This window comes from Nematolebias whitei, chromosome 3, assembly GCF_014905685.2.
Source record: "Nematolebias whitei isolate Nwh7 chromosome 3, NemWhi1, whole genome shotgun sequence".
Taxonomy (NCBI): Eukaryota; Metazoa; Chordata; class Actinopteri; order Cyprinodontiformes; family Rivulidae; genus Nematolebias; species Nematolebias whitei.
The window spans coordinates 45,148,174-45,169,593 of NC_056500.1; the positions used below are offsets into that span (position 1 = coordinate 45,148,174).

At 40.3% G+C, this 21,420-nt stretch overlaps 1 protein-coding gene across 1 annotated transcript in view; it reads right to left on the bottom strand.

Moving 5' to 3' along the window:
- LOC119407534 (unconventional myosin-VIIa) overlaps positions 1–21,420 on the bottom strand; it is a 44,283-nt gene that overhangs the window by 21,040 nt on the left and 1,823 nt on the right. Inside the window, exons 5-32 of the mRNA XM_037674356.1 lie at positions 19,332–19,516; positions 18,017–18,138; positions 17,607–17,749; positions 17,403–17,516; positions 17,160–17,313; positions 17,005–17,081; positions 16,803–16,922; positions 15,406–15,545; positions 15,111–15,321; positions 14,891–15,026; positions 14,640–14,812; positions 14,411–14,551; positions 14,153–14,311; positions 13,977–14,069; positions 12,529–12,623; positions 12,360–12,444; positions 12,056–12,274; positions 10,642–10,851; positions 10,355–10,564; positions 9,614–9,775; positions 8,897–9,196; positions 8,656–8,816; positions 8,102–8,228; positions 6,305–6,424; positions 3,619–3,792; positions 3,262–3,489; positions 3,009–3,176; positions 2,784–2,901 (exon numbers count right to left, since the gene is read on the bottom strand). Of these exons, the coding sequence (XP_037530284.1) occupies positions 2,784–2,901; positions 3,009–3,176; positions 3,262–3,489; positions 3,619–3,792; positions 6,305–6,424; positions 8,102–8,228; positions 8,656–8,816; positions 8,897–9,196; positions 9,614–9,775; positions 10,355–10,564; positions 10,642–10,851; positions 12,056–12,274; positions 12,360–12,444; positions 12,529–12,623; positions 13,977–14,069; positions 14,153–14,311; positions 14,411–14,551; positions 14,640–14,812; positions 14,891–15,026; positions 15,111–15,321; positions 15,406–15,545; positions 16,803–16,922; positions 17,005–17,081; positions 17,160–17,313; positions 17,403–17,516; positions 17,607–17,749; positions 18,017–18,138; positions 19,332–19,516 (4,345 nt within the window). The remainder of the gene's footprint in view (positions 1–2,783; positions 2,902–3,008; positions 3,177–3,261; positions 3,490–3,618; positions 3,793–6,304; positions 6,425–8,101; positions 8,229–8,655; positions 8,817–8,896; positions 9,197–9,613; positions 9,776–10,354; positions 10,565–10,641; positions 10,852–12,055; positions 12,275–12,359; positions 12,445–12,528; positions 12,624–13,976; positions 14,070–14,152; positions 14,312–14,410; positions 14,552–14,639; positions 14,813–14,890; positions 15,027–15,110; positions 15,322–15,405; positions 15,546–16,802; positions 16,923–17,004; positions 17,082–17,159; positions 17,314–17,402; positions 17,517–17,606; positions 17,750–18,016; positions 18,139–19,331; positions 19,517–21,420) is intronic.

The window sequence follows — 21,420 nt, forward strand, 5'->3', positions numbered from 1 at the left end:
TGACATTGTGATCTGTGGTGAGAACAGGGAATAGGTGGAAGAGAACTTGGAGAGGTGGAGGTATGCACTTGAAAGAACAGGAATGAAAGTCAGCCGTAGTAAGGCAGAGTACATGTGTGTGAATGAGAGGGAGGAGGTGCAACAGTGAGGCTACAAGGAGCAGAGATCACAAAGGTGCAGGACTTCAAGTACTAAAGGGCCATGGTCCAAGAAAATGGGGAATGTGGTAAAGAGGTGAAGAAGAGAGTCCAGGCAGTATGGAGTGGATGGAGAAAAGTTTCAGGAGTGATTTGTGATAAAAAGGTGTCAGCAAAGCTCAAAGGAAAAGTTTACAAGACAGTGGTGAGACCAGCTATGTTGTATGGTCTGGAGACAGAGACATTGACAAAAAGACAGGAGAAAGAACTGGAAGTGACAGAAATGAAGATGTTAAGGTTCTCCTTAGGAGTGACAAGGATGGATAAGATTAGGAGTGAGATCATCAGAGGTACAACACAGGTTGAAGAACTGGGAGATAAAGTTAGAGAGGCCAGACTGAGATGGTTTAGACATGTCCAGAGGAGGGACAGTTGGTATATTGGTAGAAGGATGTTAGAAATGCAGCTGCCAGGAAAAAGACAAAGAGGAGATACAGGTCCTTCTCAAAAAATTAGCATATTGTGATAAAGGTCATTATTTTCCATAATGTAATGATAAAAATGAAACTTTAATATATTTCAGATTCATTGCACACCAACTGAAATATTTCAGGTCTTTAATTGTTTTAATACTCATGATTATGGCATACAGCTCATGAAAACCCAAAATGCCTGTCCCAAAAAATTAGCATATTTCATCCCACCAATGAAAGACAAGTGTTTTTAATACAAAAAACGCCAACCTTCAAATAATCATGTTCAGTTATGCACTCAATACTTGGTCGGGAATCCTTTTGCATGAATGACTGCTTCAATGCAGCGTGGCATGGAGGCAATGTGGCACTGCTGAGGTGTTATGGAGGCCCAGGATGCTTCGATAGCGGCCTTAAGCTCATCCAGAGTGTTGGGTCTTGCGTCTCTCAACTTTCTCTTCACAATATCCCACAGGTTCTCTATGGGGTTCAGGTCAGGAGAGTTGGCAGGCCAATTGAGCACAGTAATACCATGGTCAGTAAACCATTTACCAGTGGTTTTGGCACTGTGAGCAGGTGCCAGGTCATGCTGAAAAATGAAATTTTCATCTCCATAAAGCTTGTCAGCAGATGGAAGCATGAAGTGCTCCAAAATCTCCTGATAGCTAGCTGCATTGACCCTGCCCTTGATAAAACACAGTGGACCAACACCAACAGCTGACATGGCACCCCAGACCATCACTGACTGTGGGTGCTTCACACTGGACTTCTGGCATTTTGGCAGTTCCTTCTCCCCAGTCTTCCTCCAGACTCTGGCACCTTGATTTCCGAATGACATGCAAAATTTGCTTTCATCCGAAAAAAGTACTTTGGACCACTGAGCAACAGTCCAGTGCTGCTTCTCTGTAGCCCAGGTCAGGCGCTTCTGCCGCTGTTTCTGGTTCAAAAGTGGCTTGACCTGGGGAATGTGGCACCTGTAGCCCATTTCCTGCACACGCCTGTGCACGGTGGCTCTGGATGTTTCTACTCCAGACTCAGTCCACTGCTTCCGCAGGTCCCCCAAGGTCTGGAATCGGCCCTTCTCCACAATCCTCCTCAGGGCCCGGTCACCTCTTCTCGTTGTGCAGCGTTTTCTGCCACACTTTTCCCTTCCCACAGACTTCCCACTGAGGTGCCTTGATACAGCTCTCTGGGAACAGCCTATTCGTTCAGCAATTTCTTTCTGTGTCTTACCCTCTTGCTTGAGGGTGTCAATGATGGCCTTCTGGACAGCAGTCAGGTCGGCAGTCTTACCCATGATTGCGGTTTTGAGTAATGAACAAGGCTGGGAGTTTTTAAAAGCCTCAGAAATCTTTTGCAGGTGTTTAGCGTTACGTCGTTGATTCAGATGGTTAGGTTAATAGCTTGTTTAGAGAACCTTTTCATGATATGCTAATTTTTGGGGTTTTCATGAGCTGTATGCCATAATCATCAGTATTAAAACAATTAAAGACCTGGAATATTTCAGTTGGTGTGCAATGAATCTGAAATATATGAAAGTTTCATTTTTATCATTACATTATGGAAAATAATGACCTTTATCACAATATGCTCATTTTTTGAGAAGGACCTGTATATGGATGCAGTTAGAGAGGACACGAAGGTAGTTGGAGTGAGGACAGAGGATGCAGAGGACAGAGTGAGATGGAGGAGGATGACTCGCTGTGGAGACCCCTTAAGAGGGAAAAGCTTATTTTTTTTTTTTCATAAATAGGTAAGTGTAGTGTTTAACTATTTTTAGCTTTTAGTTAATAATTTGCTACCTTTAGCTTTGAGTTAGCTTTTTGATTTTTTGAACTTGCATTTTGATACTTTTAAGTTTTAGCTAACCAATAGTAAATTTTAGAATTGAGTAACCTTTTATTATTTTAGCTTTCAGCTTTCCCTTAGCTAATTTTAGCATCTAACAAGCATTTTGCTACTTTTGTCTTATAGCTAAAATTTTGCTTTAGGGGTTTTTGACTAATGTTTTACTTCTTTTTGATTTAACAACTCAGTTTCAGCCACTCATTCAGCCCTGCAGTTTAGCAGAAAATTATTTTTTTAGTTTTAATGTGATGTTGCATATTTTAGGTTCGTTTTTGTTGCTGTTTGAAATAAAGTTTGTTTGAGATACGAGGTAAAGCTTTCTTACCTGACAGTTTGGTGGCTTCAAAAAACCTGGAGAAGAACATGGGCCACTTCTCTCTGGCGTAGTCGACCATCTCTGCCTTCACTGAGTCAACATTTTGTCTTGAACTCAAGAACGAACCCTTGAGTGTTTTACAAGAGAAGGTACATTTATTCTACTTTAAGAAGAATAGCTCCTTGATAGAGCTTTTCTTTTATGCATATATCGCAGATGAAGGCTGTGACTGACCTGAGCATGAGCCAAGCTGACCATCTGAACCAGTTTGGCTTCTGATTTGGCCTCCAGCAGAGAGGTGGTGATGCAGTCCTGCACTGCCTGCTTCACGTTCTCCGGCCGGCTGTCTGAGCCGTGCTGGATGTACAGATGTTTTGCAGTGAGGTCAATGATATCATCCTCCTGTGTAAATAAATTTTTTGGAGAGAAATGATCAGTTCTGAGGCAAGAATTTGGTAAGAAACTTTTATGATAGAAGTGAGCCCACCTTTTCGGTCTGGTACTCTCCATACTTCAGGCCATGGACGACCTGTTTGTAGATGAGGTCCGTGCTGACCTTGTCCTCTTTGCTGTCATGCCACGGAGTGAACACTTCCTTACGGATAAAGAGACGCCATGGAGCGTGCTGCTCCTGTCCTCCCTTCCTCTTCACTTCCTGCTCACACTGGGAGATGCCATCCATGACGTGCTCTCGGCCGCTGCCCAGAGCCCACACCTTCAGGATAAATAAACATTTTTTTAAGAAAAAATAAAGGCTGTTTTCTCATTTCATTAGTAAAAAACATTGATTTGTTAAAAGGAAACTCTGTGGAGGTCAGAAGGATTTACGTGTCGCTGGTCCCACCTTTTCATACATGGCGACATAGAGAGAAAAACCAAAAACGTCTGTGAGTTTGATTTTGTTGGAGACGAGTTGGCAGACTTCCTTGGACGTAGAAGCTGAGTCAACAGGAAGGTTGATGGAGCGACCGTCCATCAGCGCCACCGTTACTATCATGGGCTTCTTTGTCTTTGTTGCCTGTCACAGTGCAAAGAATTGATCAGTGAAAAACAAACATGTTGCTCATTTAAGTTGCTAAAAATACTTTCAGTTAATACAGAAAGTTAAAGAAATTTTGTTAGAGTTTTATCCAAAGCCTCACATTGGACTCTATAATACTCTGTATACAGGTCCTGTGACTGCACAACAAGCCCAGATCATCAGCACTCCACCACCGTGCTCAACAGTTTGTGAGGATACAACACATTTAGTAGAGTGGATGACATGAAAACCATGCAAATTGTGATACAAGCACCAAATTTGATATAATGATTATCTTTGAAGTCTCTGTCAAATCAGCCTTACTGGCCATTTGAAAATCCAAGATGGCGGTCTTTTTTTAAGATGAGCTTATTTCCACACAGTAATCATATAGTAATCCGATTCCTTGATCAAGTTGAATGATCTTTGTGTCAATTTATATTTTCTTCTTTCAGTAACCTTGTACAATAGGTATTATTAATAATAACATACGTAACTGTAATGATAAATTAACAATTTTGGATTTTTAGATGGCCAATCATGTAGAATTGTTCAGAAGAACTTTGGGAACAACCATGCCAAGTTTGGTGCTTGTATCACATTTAGTTCATCTGCTTCACTAACTTGTTTTATTTAAATGTCCGGCTGTGCATTCTGAACAAACATCCCCGCTTGATCCCGTCTGAAGGATATTGTTTCAAAAGACTTTATGTTTTGTTACATTGCAAACCTGTAGTGGACTAGGCCTGATGTCAAAACTGACCAGATGGACAGAAACTGTCATTTCATTGATTTGAATCCAGAAATACAGTTTGACCCATCCTGAGACTTTCTTTCTTGAATTAATCAAGTGGAAAAAGACAATTCTCTATGATCATTACTATTTTACAAATGTTTGATAATCAAATTGTGTTAGTTCAAACAATGTTTACATGTTGAAGTGAACTACTCATTTTTATTTACTTAAACAGTGTAATGATTTTTAATCCTCAATTCAAAGTGAAATCAAGTTAGAGTACATTACAGAGTAATGATTCAATTTCTTGATCGTCTGCTTTGAAGTGAGCAAAGTTGTAAGTGTGTTAAAGTTCAAGCTTCGGTCAACTAAGAAGTTTACTGAAAAGAAATGTCATGTTTAACTTTTACAGCAAGATATTTGGTGAGCGACGCCACGAAGTCTGGTTTTTCCATGATATCTTTCTGTCTGTTCTTAAACAATCCTTGACTTTCCATAACACCTTACATCACAAACCACACCTCTGCTTTGGTCCATCCACCAATCAAAAAGCTCTCAAATGAACCGGAAGTGACCCTTCATAAAAAAGTTTGGCACTTCCTAGTTCAAGGAGAAGAGTTCCAGAAGAGTTCTGGTGTAGAGTTCAGCTCAGTCTTGAAGCTGAACTCTACAGTGGTCCACTACAAACCAAAGAAATGTCATAATTTGAAATTGACCCAATTATTTGTACTTCAAAAATGTGTTTCAAAGGCATAAAACCAAAAGGCCTAACATTCCTTGAAGGAATGCATTTTTTTCTATGCTGGATTTTTAAACTAAAATAATCTTACGTTAGAAAGGACCAAGTTATAGCCATTTTGGACAAAGCAAATGTAAATGAGACCATCTGGCGTGAACTGTTAGGACTTAAGAGTATGTTTGGATGTAACCACACTAAATAGGTTGTAGCTGAAAATGTATGAATGTGAACAACACTAGCTGAGTAAGAATCAGTTTTGTGTTGAATAACGATGATCGGCTGTGGTGGCCATCTTGAATTTGGGTGATTGCAAAAGGTAATAAGTTGCAGAGCTACAATACATCCAACTGTTATTTCCTGAAAGTTTCACTTAAACCTGCCCACTTATTCATGACATATTTTACTAACAAACACAAAATCTAAGAAAAATGTTTTTGGTTTGTTTGGTTGGTTTCCATCTTTCCTTTTTTTGTTTTTTTTTTGGTCATTATATAGGTTGTGGGCAGCGCAGTGGCTCAGTTGTTGCCTCTCAGCGAAGTCGCCAGTTCAAATCTCGGCCCGGGACCTTTCTGGGTGGAGTTTGCATGTTCTCTCCGTGCATGTGTCGGTTTTCCCCGGGTACTCCAGTTTCCTTCCACAGACCAAAAACATGCATGTTAGGCTGATTGGTAACTCTAAATTGTCTCTAGGTGTGAGTGAGAGAGTGAATGGTTGTTTGTCTCGTTTGTCTCTATGTGTCCCTGTGATGGACGGGAGATCTGTCCAGGGTGTCCCCCACCTCTCACACAGTGACTGCTGAACATGGGCACCAGTGACTCCCACAACCCAAAACAAGAAGAAGCAGGTAAAGATAATGGATGGATGGATGGATGGATGGATGGATGGATGGATTATAGGTTGTTCTATCTGACTGCTCTCTTCTGCAGGCGTCACCACAGCAAACAAATCCACACAGATATTTTGCCAGTTGCATTACGTCAGCCCCCAGTTTGTCATTAAAGTGGAATGAGAGGAACTGGAAGTGTGTTGTGCACCTGCAGCTCCAGCCAGGCTGGAGGCTCCGCTCTCACTCCGTTCATGATGGTGCGCCGCAGCCTCTCAGCACAATAGGACGAGTAGCCCCCGGGAGCAAAACGAATGAAACTCTGGAGATACTGCGAACACAACAAGCGATGCAGAAAACACGCTTCACTGAGAAAAATAATCACAGTTATTGAAAATGATTATTAATGGAGTTGGAAAATATTCCATTCTTTTGCACTTAAAGAAAGTGAATTTCTGTGAATGTCTATTTTTCTTTATATTGTAGCTTCATTTTCTGTAACGTTCACTTAAAATAAATGACAAATTACAAAGTATTTACTCAAATATAGGCCACTGTAAAATAAACTACACAGCACAAATAAACAAAAGTCATTATTTTCCAAGAATTGTATGAAATTGGATGATTTTTTTCCCACAAATTTTGATTTTATTGTTCTGAATTAAATGTTAATTTTTTTTTCTCACTTTAAAAGGTTTTTATCATATTGTGGAATGATATTATTTAGTTAAATAGAAACATATTCAAATTTTTGTTAATATTGACACATTTTAACAACTTTACTTAAACATTCACTCAAGATTTTATAATTTTATAGTAAATATCATGTAAAAACTTATATATTATAACTGATTGCTTCTGATGACGATGATCCCTGTGTCTGTTGTTTTGTTGACAGCAGCTTATTTGTTCCTTTAAAGTTTCAACATGGAGTTAACAAACTTTAAGACAAAAATCTATTTAGGAAACATTTCATCTAAACAGCTGGTTTGTCATTTTTTAATGAAAGTAATTCTAATTCCACAGATCTCGCTTTCCTGTTTTAATTTAACTTTTGGAGTTGTCACATTCTGACTTGTAGTTTCAGTCCTTTATGCTGCAACAAAACTTATGGAAAACTTGTTCTCCCAAACCACACACATTTTTAGGCATGTAGCTCTACCTGCACCTCTCTCCACTGCTAGTCACTGAGAAGGTAAAATAAAGAAAGAGCACACTCAACGTTTATGAGGCTGAAATAGGCTTGTTGCAATAAGCAATAAATCAATTAACCAATTAATCACATGATAAATGAAAATTATCAACCTCGTTTTCATTTATCAGCTTTATTGTTTCTTTGTGTCTCTCTCTTTCTACTGAAAACACGGCTCAACTCCGGTGCTCTTCACTGACTCCTCCATTTCTCTGTCCAAAATCGTGTTTTTGGATCGTTAAAAGCAGCTAATCTGAGAAGCTAAGCTATGAGCTAAGCTAACAGGCCGACCTCAGGAATAAACCTCTGTCTTGTCAAAACTCCAAAATTCACATTTGAAACCCGTGCCTTCATCAAAAAAGTTGTTTTTCTCTGAAAAAAGAAGCTGAGAGCTTGTTTACTGATTTTTTTTATATTTTTTTATTAAAAGCTTTGTGTGAAAAATGCTATGCTAAAGAGCTCAAACCACACGAGCATTCGTCATTTTAAGAACAGAAAAAAAGGAAGGCGAGACAGCCCGTGTCACGTCAAGGAGCCTCCCTCCCATTTTTCTTAAAGAGACACACTGCTCGCTCCCTCACTATCCATCCTTCGTTTCAAACAGTCTTATACTGCCATCCGGTGGTCGAAAAAAGGTACTACACACAAAAATTAACCAACATTTCTTCTTAAATTTGACAGTAATTACTAATTATTGTCAAATTTCAAACAATATTATCATTTATCGCAATAATTTCTGAGACAATTAATTGCCCAGCAAAATTTGTTATTGTGACAGGCCTAGGCTGAAATAGTCAGTGGGATGGTTTTACTTACTCTTTTAAAGCGTTCGCTTGGAGTAAACACGCCCAGACAGAGGGACAGCAGGATCCAGCCACGGAAGTAACTGTTCCTGTTGTTGTTGTCTTGAAGCTGCTTGCAGATTTGACAATAAATCTCATCCCTGTGAAGACAAGACTTTGTTAGGTCTGGCTCAAAAAGTGGAATTAGCTGTAAGACAAAAAAACAAGCAGTATGCTACTCACAAATGTGTAATATTGGTTCATTTTCCTCAATAAATAAATGAACAAGTATATTTTAGTCTCATTAGTATTGAGCATGCATCAGGATATATTTTAGTCTCATTTGTTTAACTGGGTTCTCTTAATCTATTTTAGGACTTGTGTGAAAATCTGATGGTGAGGTCATATTTATGTAGAAATATAGAAAATTTTAAAGAGTTCACAAACTTTCAAGCACCGGACAGTTTTTTAAAAGGAAACTTTCATACACCTAGATGTAGCCGCACACCAAAAATGGAAGTTTTGTTTTTCAAGTCATCATGCTCACAACATGCACAGATGGACGGGGAACAGTAAAGGAGTTAAAACCTGAGGTCAGGTCTGATGATGGCGTAGTTCACGATGATGTGGACTTTTTCAAGAGACGTCAGGGGCCTGTCCAGGGTTGGTCCCTCTCCAATCATCACATCACTGTCTTCATTCACTGTTTGCAGGGTGGGGGTCTTGGGCACCTCAGTTAGATCATCTGACTGTAGGAACAAAGATGAAATGTCCATCAGCAGGTTGAAGATAGTTTTCAGCAGACATGTTCCTCAGACGTCCACCTCACCTCCTCCATGATGATGGAGGGCTTCCTGAAGCTGGAAGCTGACTTGAAGCTTCCATTTTCTCTAACAGGGGGGGCTTTTTTGTTCCTGGATAATAGGTCAGTGAACGTGGAGCCTTTTCTTGGACGACTGTTAGCTTCTGGAACAGTGTACACCTTCGGGTTTTGAGCCACTTCACTGGGAACTGCTGATGCCTTCCTGTTTTTTGACAGAAGGTCTGTGAAAATGGAGCCCTTTCTCTTTTGTGCCGGGTCCTCTGGTACTGCAGAAGGCTTCCTCTCTTTGTTACTCCTCAACACCCTCTGGAACAAAAAAAATTAAGATAATTGTTTTGTGTGATTCTAAAAACAAGTAAAGAATAGCTTCTTATGCTCCAATTTCTGGTGAGGATATTCAGTTTCAATTCAATTCAGTTAATTTATGTAGCGCCAATTCACAACAAAGTTGTCTCAGGACACTGCACAGAAACATTCACATATATAAAAAAGTCAATTAGTAAAATTCTCTATCTAAGGAATCCAGCAGACTTGTTGAATCTTCACTTCATTGCAGTCTCCCATCCTGAGCAAGCACAGTGGTAACAGTGGGAAGGAAAAACTCCCTTTTAACAGGGAGAAACCTCCAGCAGAACCAGGCTCAGGACAAGCGGCCATCTGCTTCGACCGGCTGGGTTTGAGAGGACAGGAAGGAGAGGCAAACAAACACAACAGGATCTGTACCTGATCCAGGCCCACCATATTGCTCAGACGTCGGTCCTGTCTGGACAACAGATCCTGCGGCATAAATCGCTCCTGAGTTGTTCCCTGAACTTTGGCTTGTCTCTTTGGCTCAGGGAGGTCTCCCATGAATCTCAGAATCATCCACCACACGGTCAGTGAAGCCTGAGGAAAATACGACAAACGTCATTAAAAGTGACGTTTATGTTAAATGTTAAAGCCACCACTTCAAACTTGAGCTCAATATTTGGAAAGTTGAGTTATAGCCAAGTCTGTGGTGCTAAGTTCAGTTAGCAGTGTTAGTTATCGGCCATCTTGAATAGAGATGACTCCTGAAGTAAATGAGTTGTAGATACACATCCAGCCAAAAAAAAGTTTAAACTCCATCCAGTGATTCATTAGATTTTTTGCTAACAGACTGGCTGTGTTGGCTCCAATCATTTGATGTAATCAGTTAATGCTCAGAGTATAAGTTGAGGATGGCTCTCAGCTAATACAACCCCAAATTTTAGCTCAATATCCATAAAATGGATTGGATTATAGCCATTTTTGTTTGTTAATGTGTCTTAGCTGTGGAAGCCATCTTAAATGTGGTTTAACTCGTCTCTTGATGCGTGGTCAGATGATATTTTCTGAGAGTTTCATTAAAATCATTAACTGTTTCATGTGATATTTTCTAATGCTACAGACAAGCACAAATAAAATAAACGTTATTTTAATGTTAATGCTGTTTAAGAAAAGCACCAGAACGTCTCCTTCATCCTCGTGGTAGAGCAGGGGCTGCCGAAGCCTCTGTCGAATGTGGGTGTCAGAGGCTGCACCCTGGAAGTACATGGAGGCGAATTTGGAGAACGAGTACTCATCCAGGTCATCGTAGTCTTCTTTTGGTTGTTCCTCTATGGGGATTTCATCGATGTCTATCTCCTCAATAACGATCCTTTTCTCTTCAATATTCTGTGAACACAAACAGGTTTACTGTGCTTTGTGCTCTGATCAGTCTACAACACGAGAGGAACTGTTTGTTCCCAAACCTCAAAGCCCACAGGTGCCTGGCCTTCCTGCCCTCCAACAATACTGGGCAGGAAGCCAAAGATGTTGTCCACCATCTCCTGGTCTGTGATGTTCTCAGTCTGGGCTCTGGCCTCCATCTCCCTCTTCTGCCTCAGCACCTCCTCCAAGTGTTTTTGCTTTGCCAGAATGGCTCGCTGTTCTTCTTGTTTCTCCTTAGCAGAAAGGTTTATCTGAAAGAAGAAAACCCAAAGCGTCGGAACATGTCTAACAGAAGTAGGTTTACCACTGACGTTTATGAACTACAGTGGGATCTTAGGGAAGGAGGTACGCAAAAACATTTGATAAATGAAAAGAAGTTACTGTTTAGCCGCATGGCGGTGTCAAGGGAATGTGTAATATTTGTACTAACCACGCTCCATAACGTTCACTGCTCTGTACTGTGACTGTGAATGATATTAAAATGTTCTGTGTAATAATCAGTCTTGGTGTAACCAGTCAGTAAGGAACAGTCAGAGTAGTTTAAATTATCCTCAACGTCTGACTGATATGATTACAGTGATGTAAATTTGGAGAGTCCTTGAGAGCTGCTGGCTCCAAGGTTCCTCCTGCTCCCGACTGCAGCTGGTTTCTGATAAAGCCGGACAGGGATGAAGGGGCTGGGGCCTGGCAGCTGGATGTTTCTACAAAACTGTTTTTTTTAGTTCGGGAAGTCAGAAAGGGTCAGAACCTCAGAAAGGTCAAAGCATTGATAAGTGCGGACTTGTAAATCATTGATCTATGACTGCTGGCTGTTCTCCAACACTTTGTAATAAATCTGATGAAGCTTACACCTGGTTGTTTTGGGAATCTCTTTTTGCCCACAACAGTGGTCAGGAGGTGGGCTATTAAAGGGTTAACCTGGTCATTTTTGAATTGCTGCTCTGTCAAATAGTTCTCAATAGTTCAGCCGTGACATAGATCATTTAGAGCACTGAGCATGGAAAACAAGCAAAAGTCTTCATCGTGGCTAGGCTAATAGCTAAACAAGGACCAGATTTTACATTTTTTTCAGACTCATAAAGAAATATTAGATAATATTAAACCTCTACACTTTTACATTTGTTGTTTGCCACCGTTTTCTGAAAATAATGGCAAACCTTTGTGAGAACAGATACAGTGTGGAGCAACACAATTGTTTCATTACGAATTTTAGACACATTTTTTCAGACTGGTAAACCTCTACCCATCTTTACTCCTGAGAGATTCAGCTTCTTTAAAATGTTCTTTTATACACTGTTTTCTTGCTGCCAATAAACCCAATTAGTTGAAAATATTTCTCCAGCTGTTTCCATTTTTTATCACTAACCCTTACAGCCTTTGGTTGCTCTAAAGCTAAAAGTGCAGCTAAACAAAACCTGTTTGAGAACTTGTGGAACCAGTCTGGGATGAACTTACATCCCTTTTCATCTTCTGGACAGCCTTTTTGGCCAGCAGGCCTCGAGTGTGCGCCTGCAGAAGGATCACTGCATTTCTCTTGCGTTTCCATTCCTTCCTGGCCAGGTAACCTCTGATTTGGGTCTGCAGCACGAGAGTAGCCTCCCGCTTCTTCTTGTATTGGACGTGGAGCTGGCGAGAGCGAACGTGGGCCTGCAGCCTCGCAAAGCCCAGTTGCACCTAAACATAGAGCACAGCTAAAGGTCTTATACAAGTAAAGCCTCCCAAGTTAAAATGAATACTGATGTTTCAAAAAGTGACTCACCACTTTGTAAAGCTTCCTGCCTTTATGTCCTCTCCAATGCTTCTGAATGACAAGCGCAGCTGCCTTTTTCTGTAGGAATTCTTTCCTTTACAAGGTGCAAACCACATATGATGAGGCAACAACTCGCACAAAACGGCAAAGAACTGTTTTGAAACCATTTATTTTGTACCTGTATTTGTAGCCCCTCAGGACTTTCTGGATTATAAGAGCTTTTGCATTCAGCTCTTTCATTCTCTCTAGTTCCAGTTTAGTATCATGGAGGTCCTGAGAGAAAACAGCAGCAATTACCACTCTGTTACAAATAAACTAAACAAGACTCTAATCAACTTTAGAACAGACTTACAGTGTTGGGGATGAAATGTCCACCCACTTTACATATTAGGACACAATGAAAAGGATTTGGTCTTTATTATGTTTTAAAATTAATCATATCTAACCTTAAATGTATAAAACATAAAGCAGGATGTAGCATGATGTTATTTTTTTAATTGATTTTTAAGACCAAAAAAGAAGCCAACATAGAAAAGCTGGATGTAAACAACTGAGACCACCACTTTTTCTTCCTTAGGACCTGAAAGGTTTAGTATTAACAAGGTGCTATTAATCAAGTGTATAGATTGACTGGTCATCAGTGTGAGCACCTCTGTAAAACAGGAGTTTTATCCTTTGGAGGTGTGTCACACAATGCCAAGAAGGAAAAACATCAGCAACGATGTTAGAGACACAACTGTTGCTGCCTATTAATTTGGAAGGGGTTAAAGAATTTTCCAAACAATTTGGAGTTCATCATTCAGCAGAACAAAGATTAATCACAATAGGAAATCATTTTAGACAGCTGCCAATCTTCCCAGGTGTGGACGTCAAAGCAAATTCAGCTCAAGGTCAATCCATGCGATGCTCAGAGAAATGACAACAAACCCAAGAGCTTTGTCTCAAAGTCTACAAACCTCAGCTAACAGATTAAAAGTTTTAGGTCATGACGGGACAATTAGAAAAAGACTGAGCAAGTAGGGCTGTGTTTGTGAGGGTTGCCTGTTCTTTCTAAAAACAACATGGCAACACAACTTGTAAAGTTGCATCTGATTGAACAACTTATGGAACAATGTCCTTTAGATAGATGAGAACAAAGTTGGGATGTTTACCCATAATGCACAGCACCATGTTTGAGTAAAATCAAAGCATACGAGAACAAACCTCATACCATCTGTCAGCACAATGATGAAAGGGTGATGATTTGGGTTTCTCTTGCACCCACGGCACATGTGTCTCATACAGAAAAATACTGTACTATTGACAGTCTGATAAAAGGAGGTTCTACTAGCTTTGGTGGACTTATTCACACACAGCTTTTCTATTTTCACGCTTTTTATTGATCAAATAATGACATGTTGGAATCTGTTGTGTGCCTTTGTACCCTAGAGGTTAGATTTAAATAAATCTATACCCGGTAAAGACCAGATCATTTTTTAATGTACGGACACGCAAAACCCTTGAATTCAAGGAGGATGGGATTTCTTCTTCCTATGACTGCAGAATTACAACTCCAAATAAAATATGTCACATCAAGCAAACTATGATCCTTATACACAGAGTTTTATTACAAGTGTGAGGCAGCACCTTGAGAAATATTTTCGTCTTGCCAGTCTTCCAGTCGTCTTTTGTAGAAAGCAATCTTTCACAAATGCTCTCACAACATCTCTCTTTACTTTCCTGTCAGAACACAAACATCATACATACAAGGTAAGAGAAGTTGAGGACAGTATGAGAAAAATACTTTATCATTCCCAGCTTACTGTTTTGGGGTCACAGACAGAAGTCTTCAGGAGGACGCGATATCGATCTAGAAACTCGCTGAAGGTGTAGCGTACTGGATAGCCAGCTTTCCGGATCTTGATGGTCTCCATCATACCAGAGTAACGGAGCTGACGCATGCACAGTTCTCTGTCGAACAGCTGACACAAAGACAGGGTTGAACTTACGTCCAATGAACAGTTTGTGTTAGTGCAGGTGTGTCTTGGATATGGTTGAGTGGATCGTGTGTCTCTCCTCACCATGGGCTTTTTGAAATCGTTTGGTTTGATGCAGCGAATGAAATAAGGTTGGCACAGGGTCAGCGTTTTCATCAAAGAATCCAGAGATTGGCGGAACTGACCGGTCAGAGTTGGGACCCGTTTCTTCCCATCGGACCCTTGCTGTCAGACAAAAACAAAGATCATGGGTGTAACTTGGTTTACCTCAGGATTATAGCTGAGTCTTAAGGACATTTGAAATAGAATGTACCCGAACTGTGTTCTTGGACATGTTGATGTTCATCCTGGGGTTGATGGTCTTGATCATATTGGAAGTGGAAGCCAGATCATTTTGAAACGTCTGCTTGAGGAGCTTGTTGGTGGATGTCTCCACCAGTTGGATCAGGTCTGGGCTGAGTGTATCACGATTTTTCTCAAGGAAACCTACAATGTTCCAGAAGTCGTTGGAACCCAGCAGATACTTTAAAAGAAAGGGATTTGTTGAGTATTTTGAAAAATTACCTTTTGAATCATAATAGACCACTCCAGCAAAATGCCGGATTCCAAATTGTGTGTCGTGGTTGTTTTTGGGGGAAATATAGATGTCTCCTTTCATGTGAACCTGATTCATCTTTTGGAGCATGGTAGTGTCTGTGCCCTGAAAATGAGTCAAAGTACACACAAGTGAAACCTGCTGTCCTTTGCTACATTTAAAACTTTTGAAAACAATAAGAATAGAGACCTTAGGGAAGCTGCTCTCCTCATCAATGAGTGCCAGCATGTTCAAAGGTTTGCTTGCCAAAACATCCAGAGTGCGCTGGTTGTCTTGGTAGTCGATGTGCTTCCAAATAATGTTCTCACGGGTGTACTCCTCCTGCTCAAGCTTGAACACATGTTTGACGAAGAACTGCTGCAGTTGCTCGTTTGCAAAGTTAATGCACAGCTGCTCAAAGCTGTTGGAGCAAACACCAAATGGATTTTGTCTTTAAAAAAGCAACAAGAGAGCTCTAAATTCATGAGTTGGTGCAGAAAGTGACCTGTTTTGTTTGAAGTTTTCAAAGCCAAAGATATCGAGAAGGCCTATTGACTGTCGGTCCTCATTCTCACCCTCTGGCGGCTTGTAAATGGCAGCATTGATTTTGTCCACTACCCAGATGAAAAGTCTCCCATATATAGCCTTGAAAGACAAATAATATACCAAATATTTGTGCTAGTCTTTTTTCCAAATCACATTTCAGTAGATCCTTTTGTTCAATCAGATTTAAAGATGAACCCAGGCAATAAAAAACATCAACATACATGTGCAATATTATAAAGTTATACAAGCGATACACTGATGTTCCCTGTTGCTGAGTTATTTAAATAGTGAATGTCTGTCGTTTTAGACATGAGTGTTTTTCTGGACTGGAATTGAATAGGGAATGTAAGTAAACCTTAATGTTTTTGGTGCAAGATGTTCAAGTAGGTAGGAGTTATACTGTGCAGAAGAACAGAGGTAGGTTCATTTTTTGTTTGTCTGAGGCAGCGCAGAGTGATGGATCCTGGTGCGTGAAGAGAGCAATTTTAACCACCAACAGGTGCAATGGAGGAGCCAGGGCGTGGCCAATGGTGAACTTGGACACCAAAGATTAATCTTTGGCCGGCCACTCCTATCATTTGAAGAAACTATCACTTTAAGTAGTATAAAAACTAGAAAAAATATTTTCCTCAAATGATAGTGGGGGTCGGTTTGCATATAAATGGCAGCGGCCATATTGGATTTTGACTTGGCAACCCAATTTTTGATGGTGACCTTTCTTACACCTAGATGGAGCCACACACTAAAATGGAAATCAGCACATAGTTAATTTTTGAATTATTCAGTTCACAAGGTTAACATGTATATATGTATAGTAGCAGTCATCTTGGATTTTGATGTGGCAACCCAGTTTTTGATGGTGACCTTACCTATGCCTATATGCAGCCACACAACAAAATGGAAATTGATACCTCATTTATCTTTTAAGTTATCCTGCCAGGAACATGCACACATGGATGGACAAACAGATGGATGGACGGACAGATGGATGGACAAAGGGTATTTCCAATCCCCCCTGTTCACTCTGCAGTGGGGGACAATCCAGTGGAGACTATCATAAAAACTAAAACCATAGAAACTTTTCTTGGGACTTTGCTCGGCTTTGAATCTATTTATCTACAAAGACATTCTGCTACAACAAGTACACTAAATGTACCTGTGTACTTGAGTACACAATATCGTTCCACCTCATGTACCACATGTGAGACAAATGACAATAAAGATACATGAACTTGAACTAAAGCATGATCCACTTCTTCAGAACTGCACTCAGAGGTCTGCCTACATCTCAAGAACAAGGGTCACTTGAGAACAGTAATCTTCATATTTTGGACTGAAGAGATCTACTTCTTTCACCTTGATAAACGCGTCCCTTCCATCCAGAGCTTGAGAAGGATTCAGAATTTTGTTCACAGTGTCTCTTGCAGTTGTGACAGAACGTTGAGTAAGACTTTTGTCCAGCGCTTTAGGGTCTACCTGAAGTTAAATAAAAGGAGGGAACGCTGTCAGATAAGGTCTTGGTTTGCCGTTTTTATCAGCAGAAAAAAACTGCACCTGCCTCTAACAGCTGGCTGGCCATGTTGAAATGAGCCGACTTGAGGATGTCACAGCCTTCCAGGTTGTTTATTATGGTGCCTGAAATGGTTCAGAAAATTACAGCCAATGACTGACAAACTGTGACTATTGGTAGAATTTAAGAAAATGTGTTCTTACTCTCAAAGCCCACGTTGCCCAAGTGAAGGATGGCAGCGAGCAGTTTAGATATTTCCCAGGAGTCGGACTCTGAGAATGTGAGGATCTTCAGTGCTGAACGAAAGTGAGCGTACTCCATCACATCATCACGTCCTTCACAACTCGTGCAGTTGCCCTGTTTAAATAAGAACCCTTATTATTTTATCTGTGGTACACACTTCGTATGTGTATGGTTAAAGCAACAGTAAGGATAGATTACAGCACCATGGTCAGGTATTTGTACTCTGCTGCAGTCCCAAGGGAAAGGATTTTCTTCTGCTCTGCTGACATGCCCATCAGCATGTAATAAAAAATGTGGTAGTTTCTTTCCTGAGGCGCCTAATTGTAAAAATTATTATTCTTTACTACAAGAAAACTTGACTTGTGCCTCATTACAGTAATAAAGAAGAAGCTGCTTAATATTCTCACCTGACGACAAACTCTGGACTTCTCTAGCAGGTACTGCTCCACTCGGGCCCCTTCAATGGCACCTCCTTTGCTGAAGTAGACGTCAATGTACTTTCCAAATCGACTGGAGTTGTCATTGCGGATGGTTTTAGCATTGCCAAAGGCTAAGACAGAAACATAGATTTTGTTATCAGATGTCAGTAGATCTGTGTTAAGACTAGACAATAGAAGGAAGCCAGTCTGGAGGTATGCTTTAGAGAGAGGAGTAAAGAAGGCAGGCCACAGAGAAGGGTCATGGGTGCACAGGATGGGAAAGGAGTCAGACAATCTTCTTTAGAGTCTTCATAAAGGGGACAGCTGGAAAATCAAGAAGCAGAAAAAGAGAGAACTGATCTGATTAAGAAACTTTTGTGTGGCCACTTGATTATGACCTTCCAGGATGGGGTTAGCTTCCAGAATCTGCTGCTCAATCCAGGAGTGCTGGCCACTGACCGCAGCCAGGAACTGCAGCATCAGCTTGGTGCTCTCAGTTTTTCCTGCTCCTGACTCGCCACTGGAGAAGAAAATACATGTGAACAGTTGTCAGTATTCATGTATTCATGAGTAATCTTTGTTTATGTTTGTGACAGAGTTTATGACACCCATCACACAGCCAAGAGAGAGAAAAGGAAATACACTCCATTCGTGCATGTTGTGAGCATAGTAAATTGAAACATAAGTGAGATACCGACTGCCATTTTGGTTTATGGCAACATCTAGGCATAATTAAAGTTTGTTTCAAAGGTTAGGTTTCCACATAAAAATCCAAGACCTCCTAATATGAATTTTTGTTAACATCGTGAGCTGGATAACTTGAAAAATAAGCAACGTGCCAACTTCTATATTGGTGTGTGGCTACATCTGCATAAGAAAGGTCACTGTCAAAAACTGGGTGGCCAGGTTAAAATTCAAGATGGCCACTACCACATACTGTATGTATGTAAACCAGCCAGTTCAATCAGAGGAAACCATGCATGTTTTTGGTCTGTGGGAGGAAACTGGAGTACCCGGAGAAAACCCACACATGCACGGAGAGAACATGCAAACTCCACCCAGAAAGGCCTCCTGACCAGGATTCTATCCAGCAACCTTCTCGCGTAGAGGCGGCAGCTCTACCAACTGCACCAGTGATTCTCTTGCTTAATTAAAGATATAGTTTCCTCACATGGTTGCAGTGGCCGAAGATTAATCTATGGCAGCCAAGGCCATAATTAAACCACTGGCCACCCCCTGGCTCCACCACTGCACCTGGTGGTGGATAAAACTGCCTCTTTGACTCACCAGGATCCGTCACTCTGTGCGGTCTCAGACAAGAAAAAAAAACTAACTCTGTTCTCTACACAGTGTAACTCCTGCCCACTTGAACATCTTGCACTAAAAAACACTGAGGTTTACTCTCATTCCCTGTTCAATTCCAGTCCAGAAAAACACTCATTTTGAAAACTCCAAACATTCACTGTTAAAATCCCTCAGTGATGGTGGGACATCGGTGTACCACTTGATTATTTCCAAAACCTCTTCCTTATGGTTCCCTTCAGCCTAGAAGCCTTTGTTTTAGTCATTCATTATGTGTTCAGTATATCAGAGCGTACATCCCTGGTTTCAGTTTGTCTTTACCAGAAATAGCCAAAAATAATTTTTTGGACCAAGTCAGAATAAAATCATTTGAAAAGAGTTTCAGTGTTTTGTTATGCGGTCGAAACACACCTGATGACACAGCACTGGTTCTTTTTGTTGCGTCGCATGTTGAAAAAACAAGTGTCTGCGATGGCAAAGACGTGCGGCGGCAGTTCCCCCAGCCGTCGATCTGTATACATGTGCACCTGCTCAGTGGTGTAGATGGGCAGCAGCTGGTAGGGGTTCACTGCCACCAGAATGGAGCCTGTGTACGTCTACAAACAGAGAGATGCGAGCTGTCAAACAGAAGCGCATTTAATGGACGTATTTTTGAGAACACAAGCATAAACAAGTTATTATGGTTGATGCAAAGCAACAAGGCAAAGAGCCCATTTCAGTCACAGTAACAGTACTTAAAGGGAGAGCTCAGGCATTTAAAATGGGATTCTGTGAAAAGACTTTAAGCAAAGAATATTTTACCTGTTGCAAATAGCTTTTTAAACAAACAGTTTTGGAGAAATAGAGTAGAGGTCTGGCACAACTGGGAAGTTAACAAATAATTAGACTAAAATCAAAGTAAAATATTGTATTTTTAAACAGCACCAGTCTCTAAATTTTCAATTTAGTTTGTGTAAATGCAATTTCATACATGTATGCACTTCAGTTAATTTTGTGTTTTATGGTTATTTACAAATCTGTGAGTAGTGGATTGCATGAATAGCATTTGCATGCAAGATAATGTTTTGGAGATTGGAAATACCTGAACAATCTACTTTGGTTTTAGCTGCATTACGACTAGCCATTTGCGCTTCAGTTCAGTCAGAACTAAACTTGATTTCTATAAATTTAATAAGTTTAAAGCACCATTTATAACAGGTAAGATTATATTCATAGTTTAGACACAGAACCCAACTTCCAGACATCAAAGTTCATGCTCAATCGTCCAGGTACACAATCTAGTAACGGTCATTCAGTCAAGTCATCTGGACAGTTTCTTTTTTTGTGGAAAGATGTTTCGCCCTCTATCTGGAGGGCTTCATCTGGGCTTTGATGTCTTGAACCACTTTGGCTGTGGCTGCCTGCCTGGGAAGGAGTCGATGGGGGCAGAACAGCCCCTAGAAACCATCTTATCACCAGCAAGCTGGTTGGTCCACTAAAGGAGTGTACTGCTTAGCTTAGTGGGGAAAAGTTTACTTGGGACTCCTCAGACTGATGAAGCCCTCTGGATAGAGGGCGAAACGTCTTTCCACAAACAAAAGAAACTGTCCAGATGACCTGATTGACCATTATTGAACCCAACTTCAAGTTGTCCAATATTCCTTAAAAGCTCAGTAATCAGTGAGATTGAAGTTATCACTTATTCCAAATAACCAGTATAAATCTTGATACAGATAATGAGTAGGAGTAAAAAAAATCTGACTTTAAATTGTGCCTGTATTTTGCAGTTTCCAAAATTTAAAATAAAAGAACAACTTTTCCTAAACTAGAACAAAAGAAAATGCAAAAAACTACTGTTATTGGCAATGATTTTTACAAAGAACTTTTGGTTTAGTACAACCAACATAAAATTTCTAACAGTTATAACAATATAAAATGTGCATGTATGGGTTTTCTCCAACTACACCGGTTTCTTCCAATAAATCAAAAACATGCATATTAAATTTTTGCTATTTAACCTTTATTTATACAGGTAGTCTCATTGAGTCACGAGGACTCATTTTCAAGAGAGACTTGTTTTAGACAGACAAAATATAGAAGTTAACCGATGGCTTTAAACTGTTCATAGGTGGGAGAGTGAGCAAGGACGGTGGTCTGTCTCATTTGTGTTCATGAGGTCCCATTGATTGACTGGCAACCTGTCTTGGGTAAACCTTGTCACCCAATGACTCTGGAAACAGGCACCAGCTCTCTATGACTCTAAACAGGAACCAGAAGGTAAAGAAAATGGATGGATTCTAAAGGCTACATGTGAGAACAATACAGGACCCAGAATCGATCCTTGAGGAACTCCACATGCAGATACTGTAAGAGGTGCTGAGTTTTTGAAAATGTTAATTTATTTTAAAAGATAAACTTCTGTCAAATATGACCTGAACCACTGAAAATTATATGATGTATAATGCTACTAGTTACTAGAAGAATAAAAAAAACAAACTTTAAAAAAATGTTAAGAATAAAA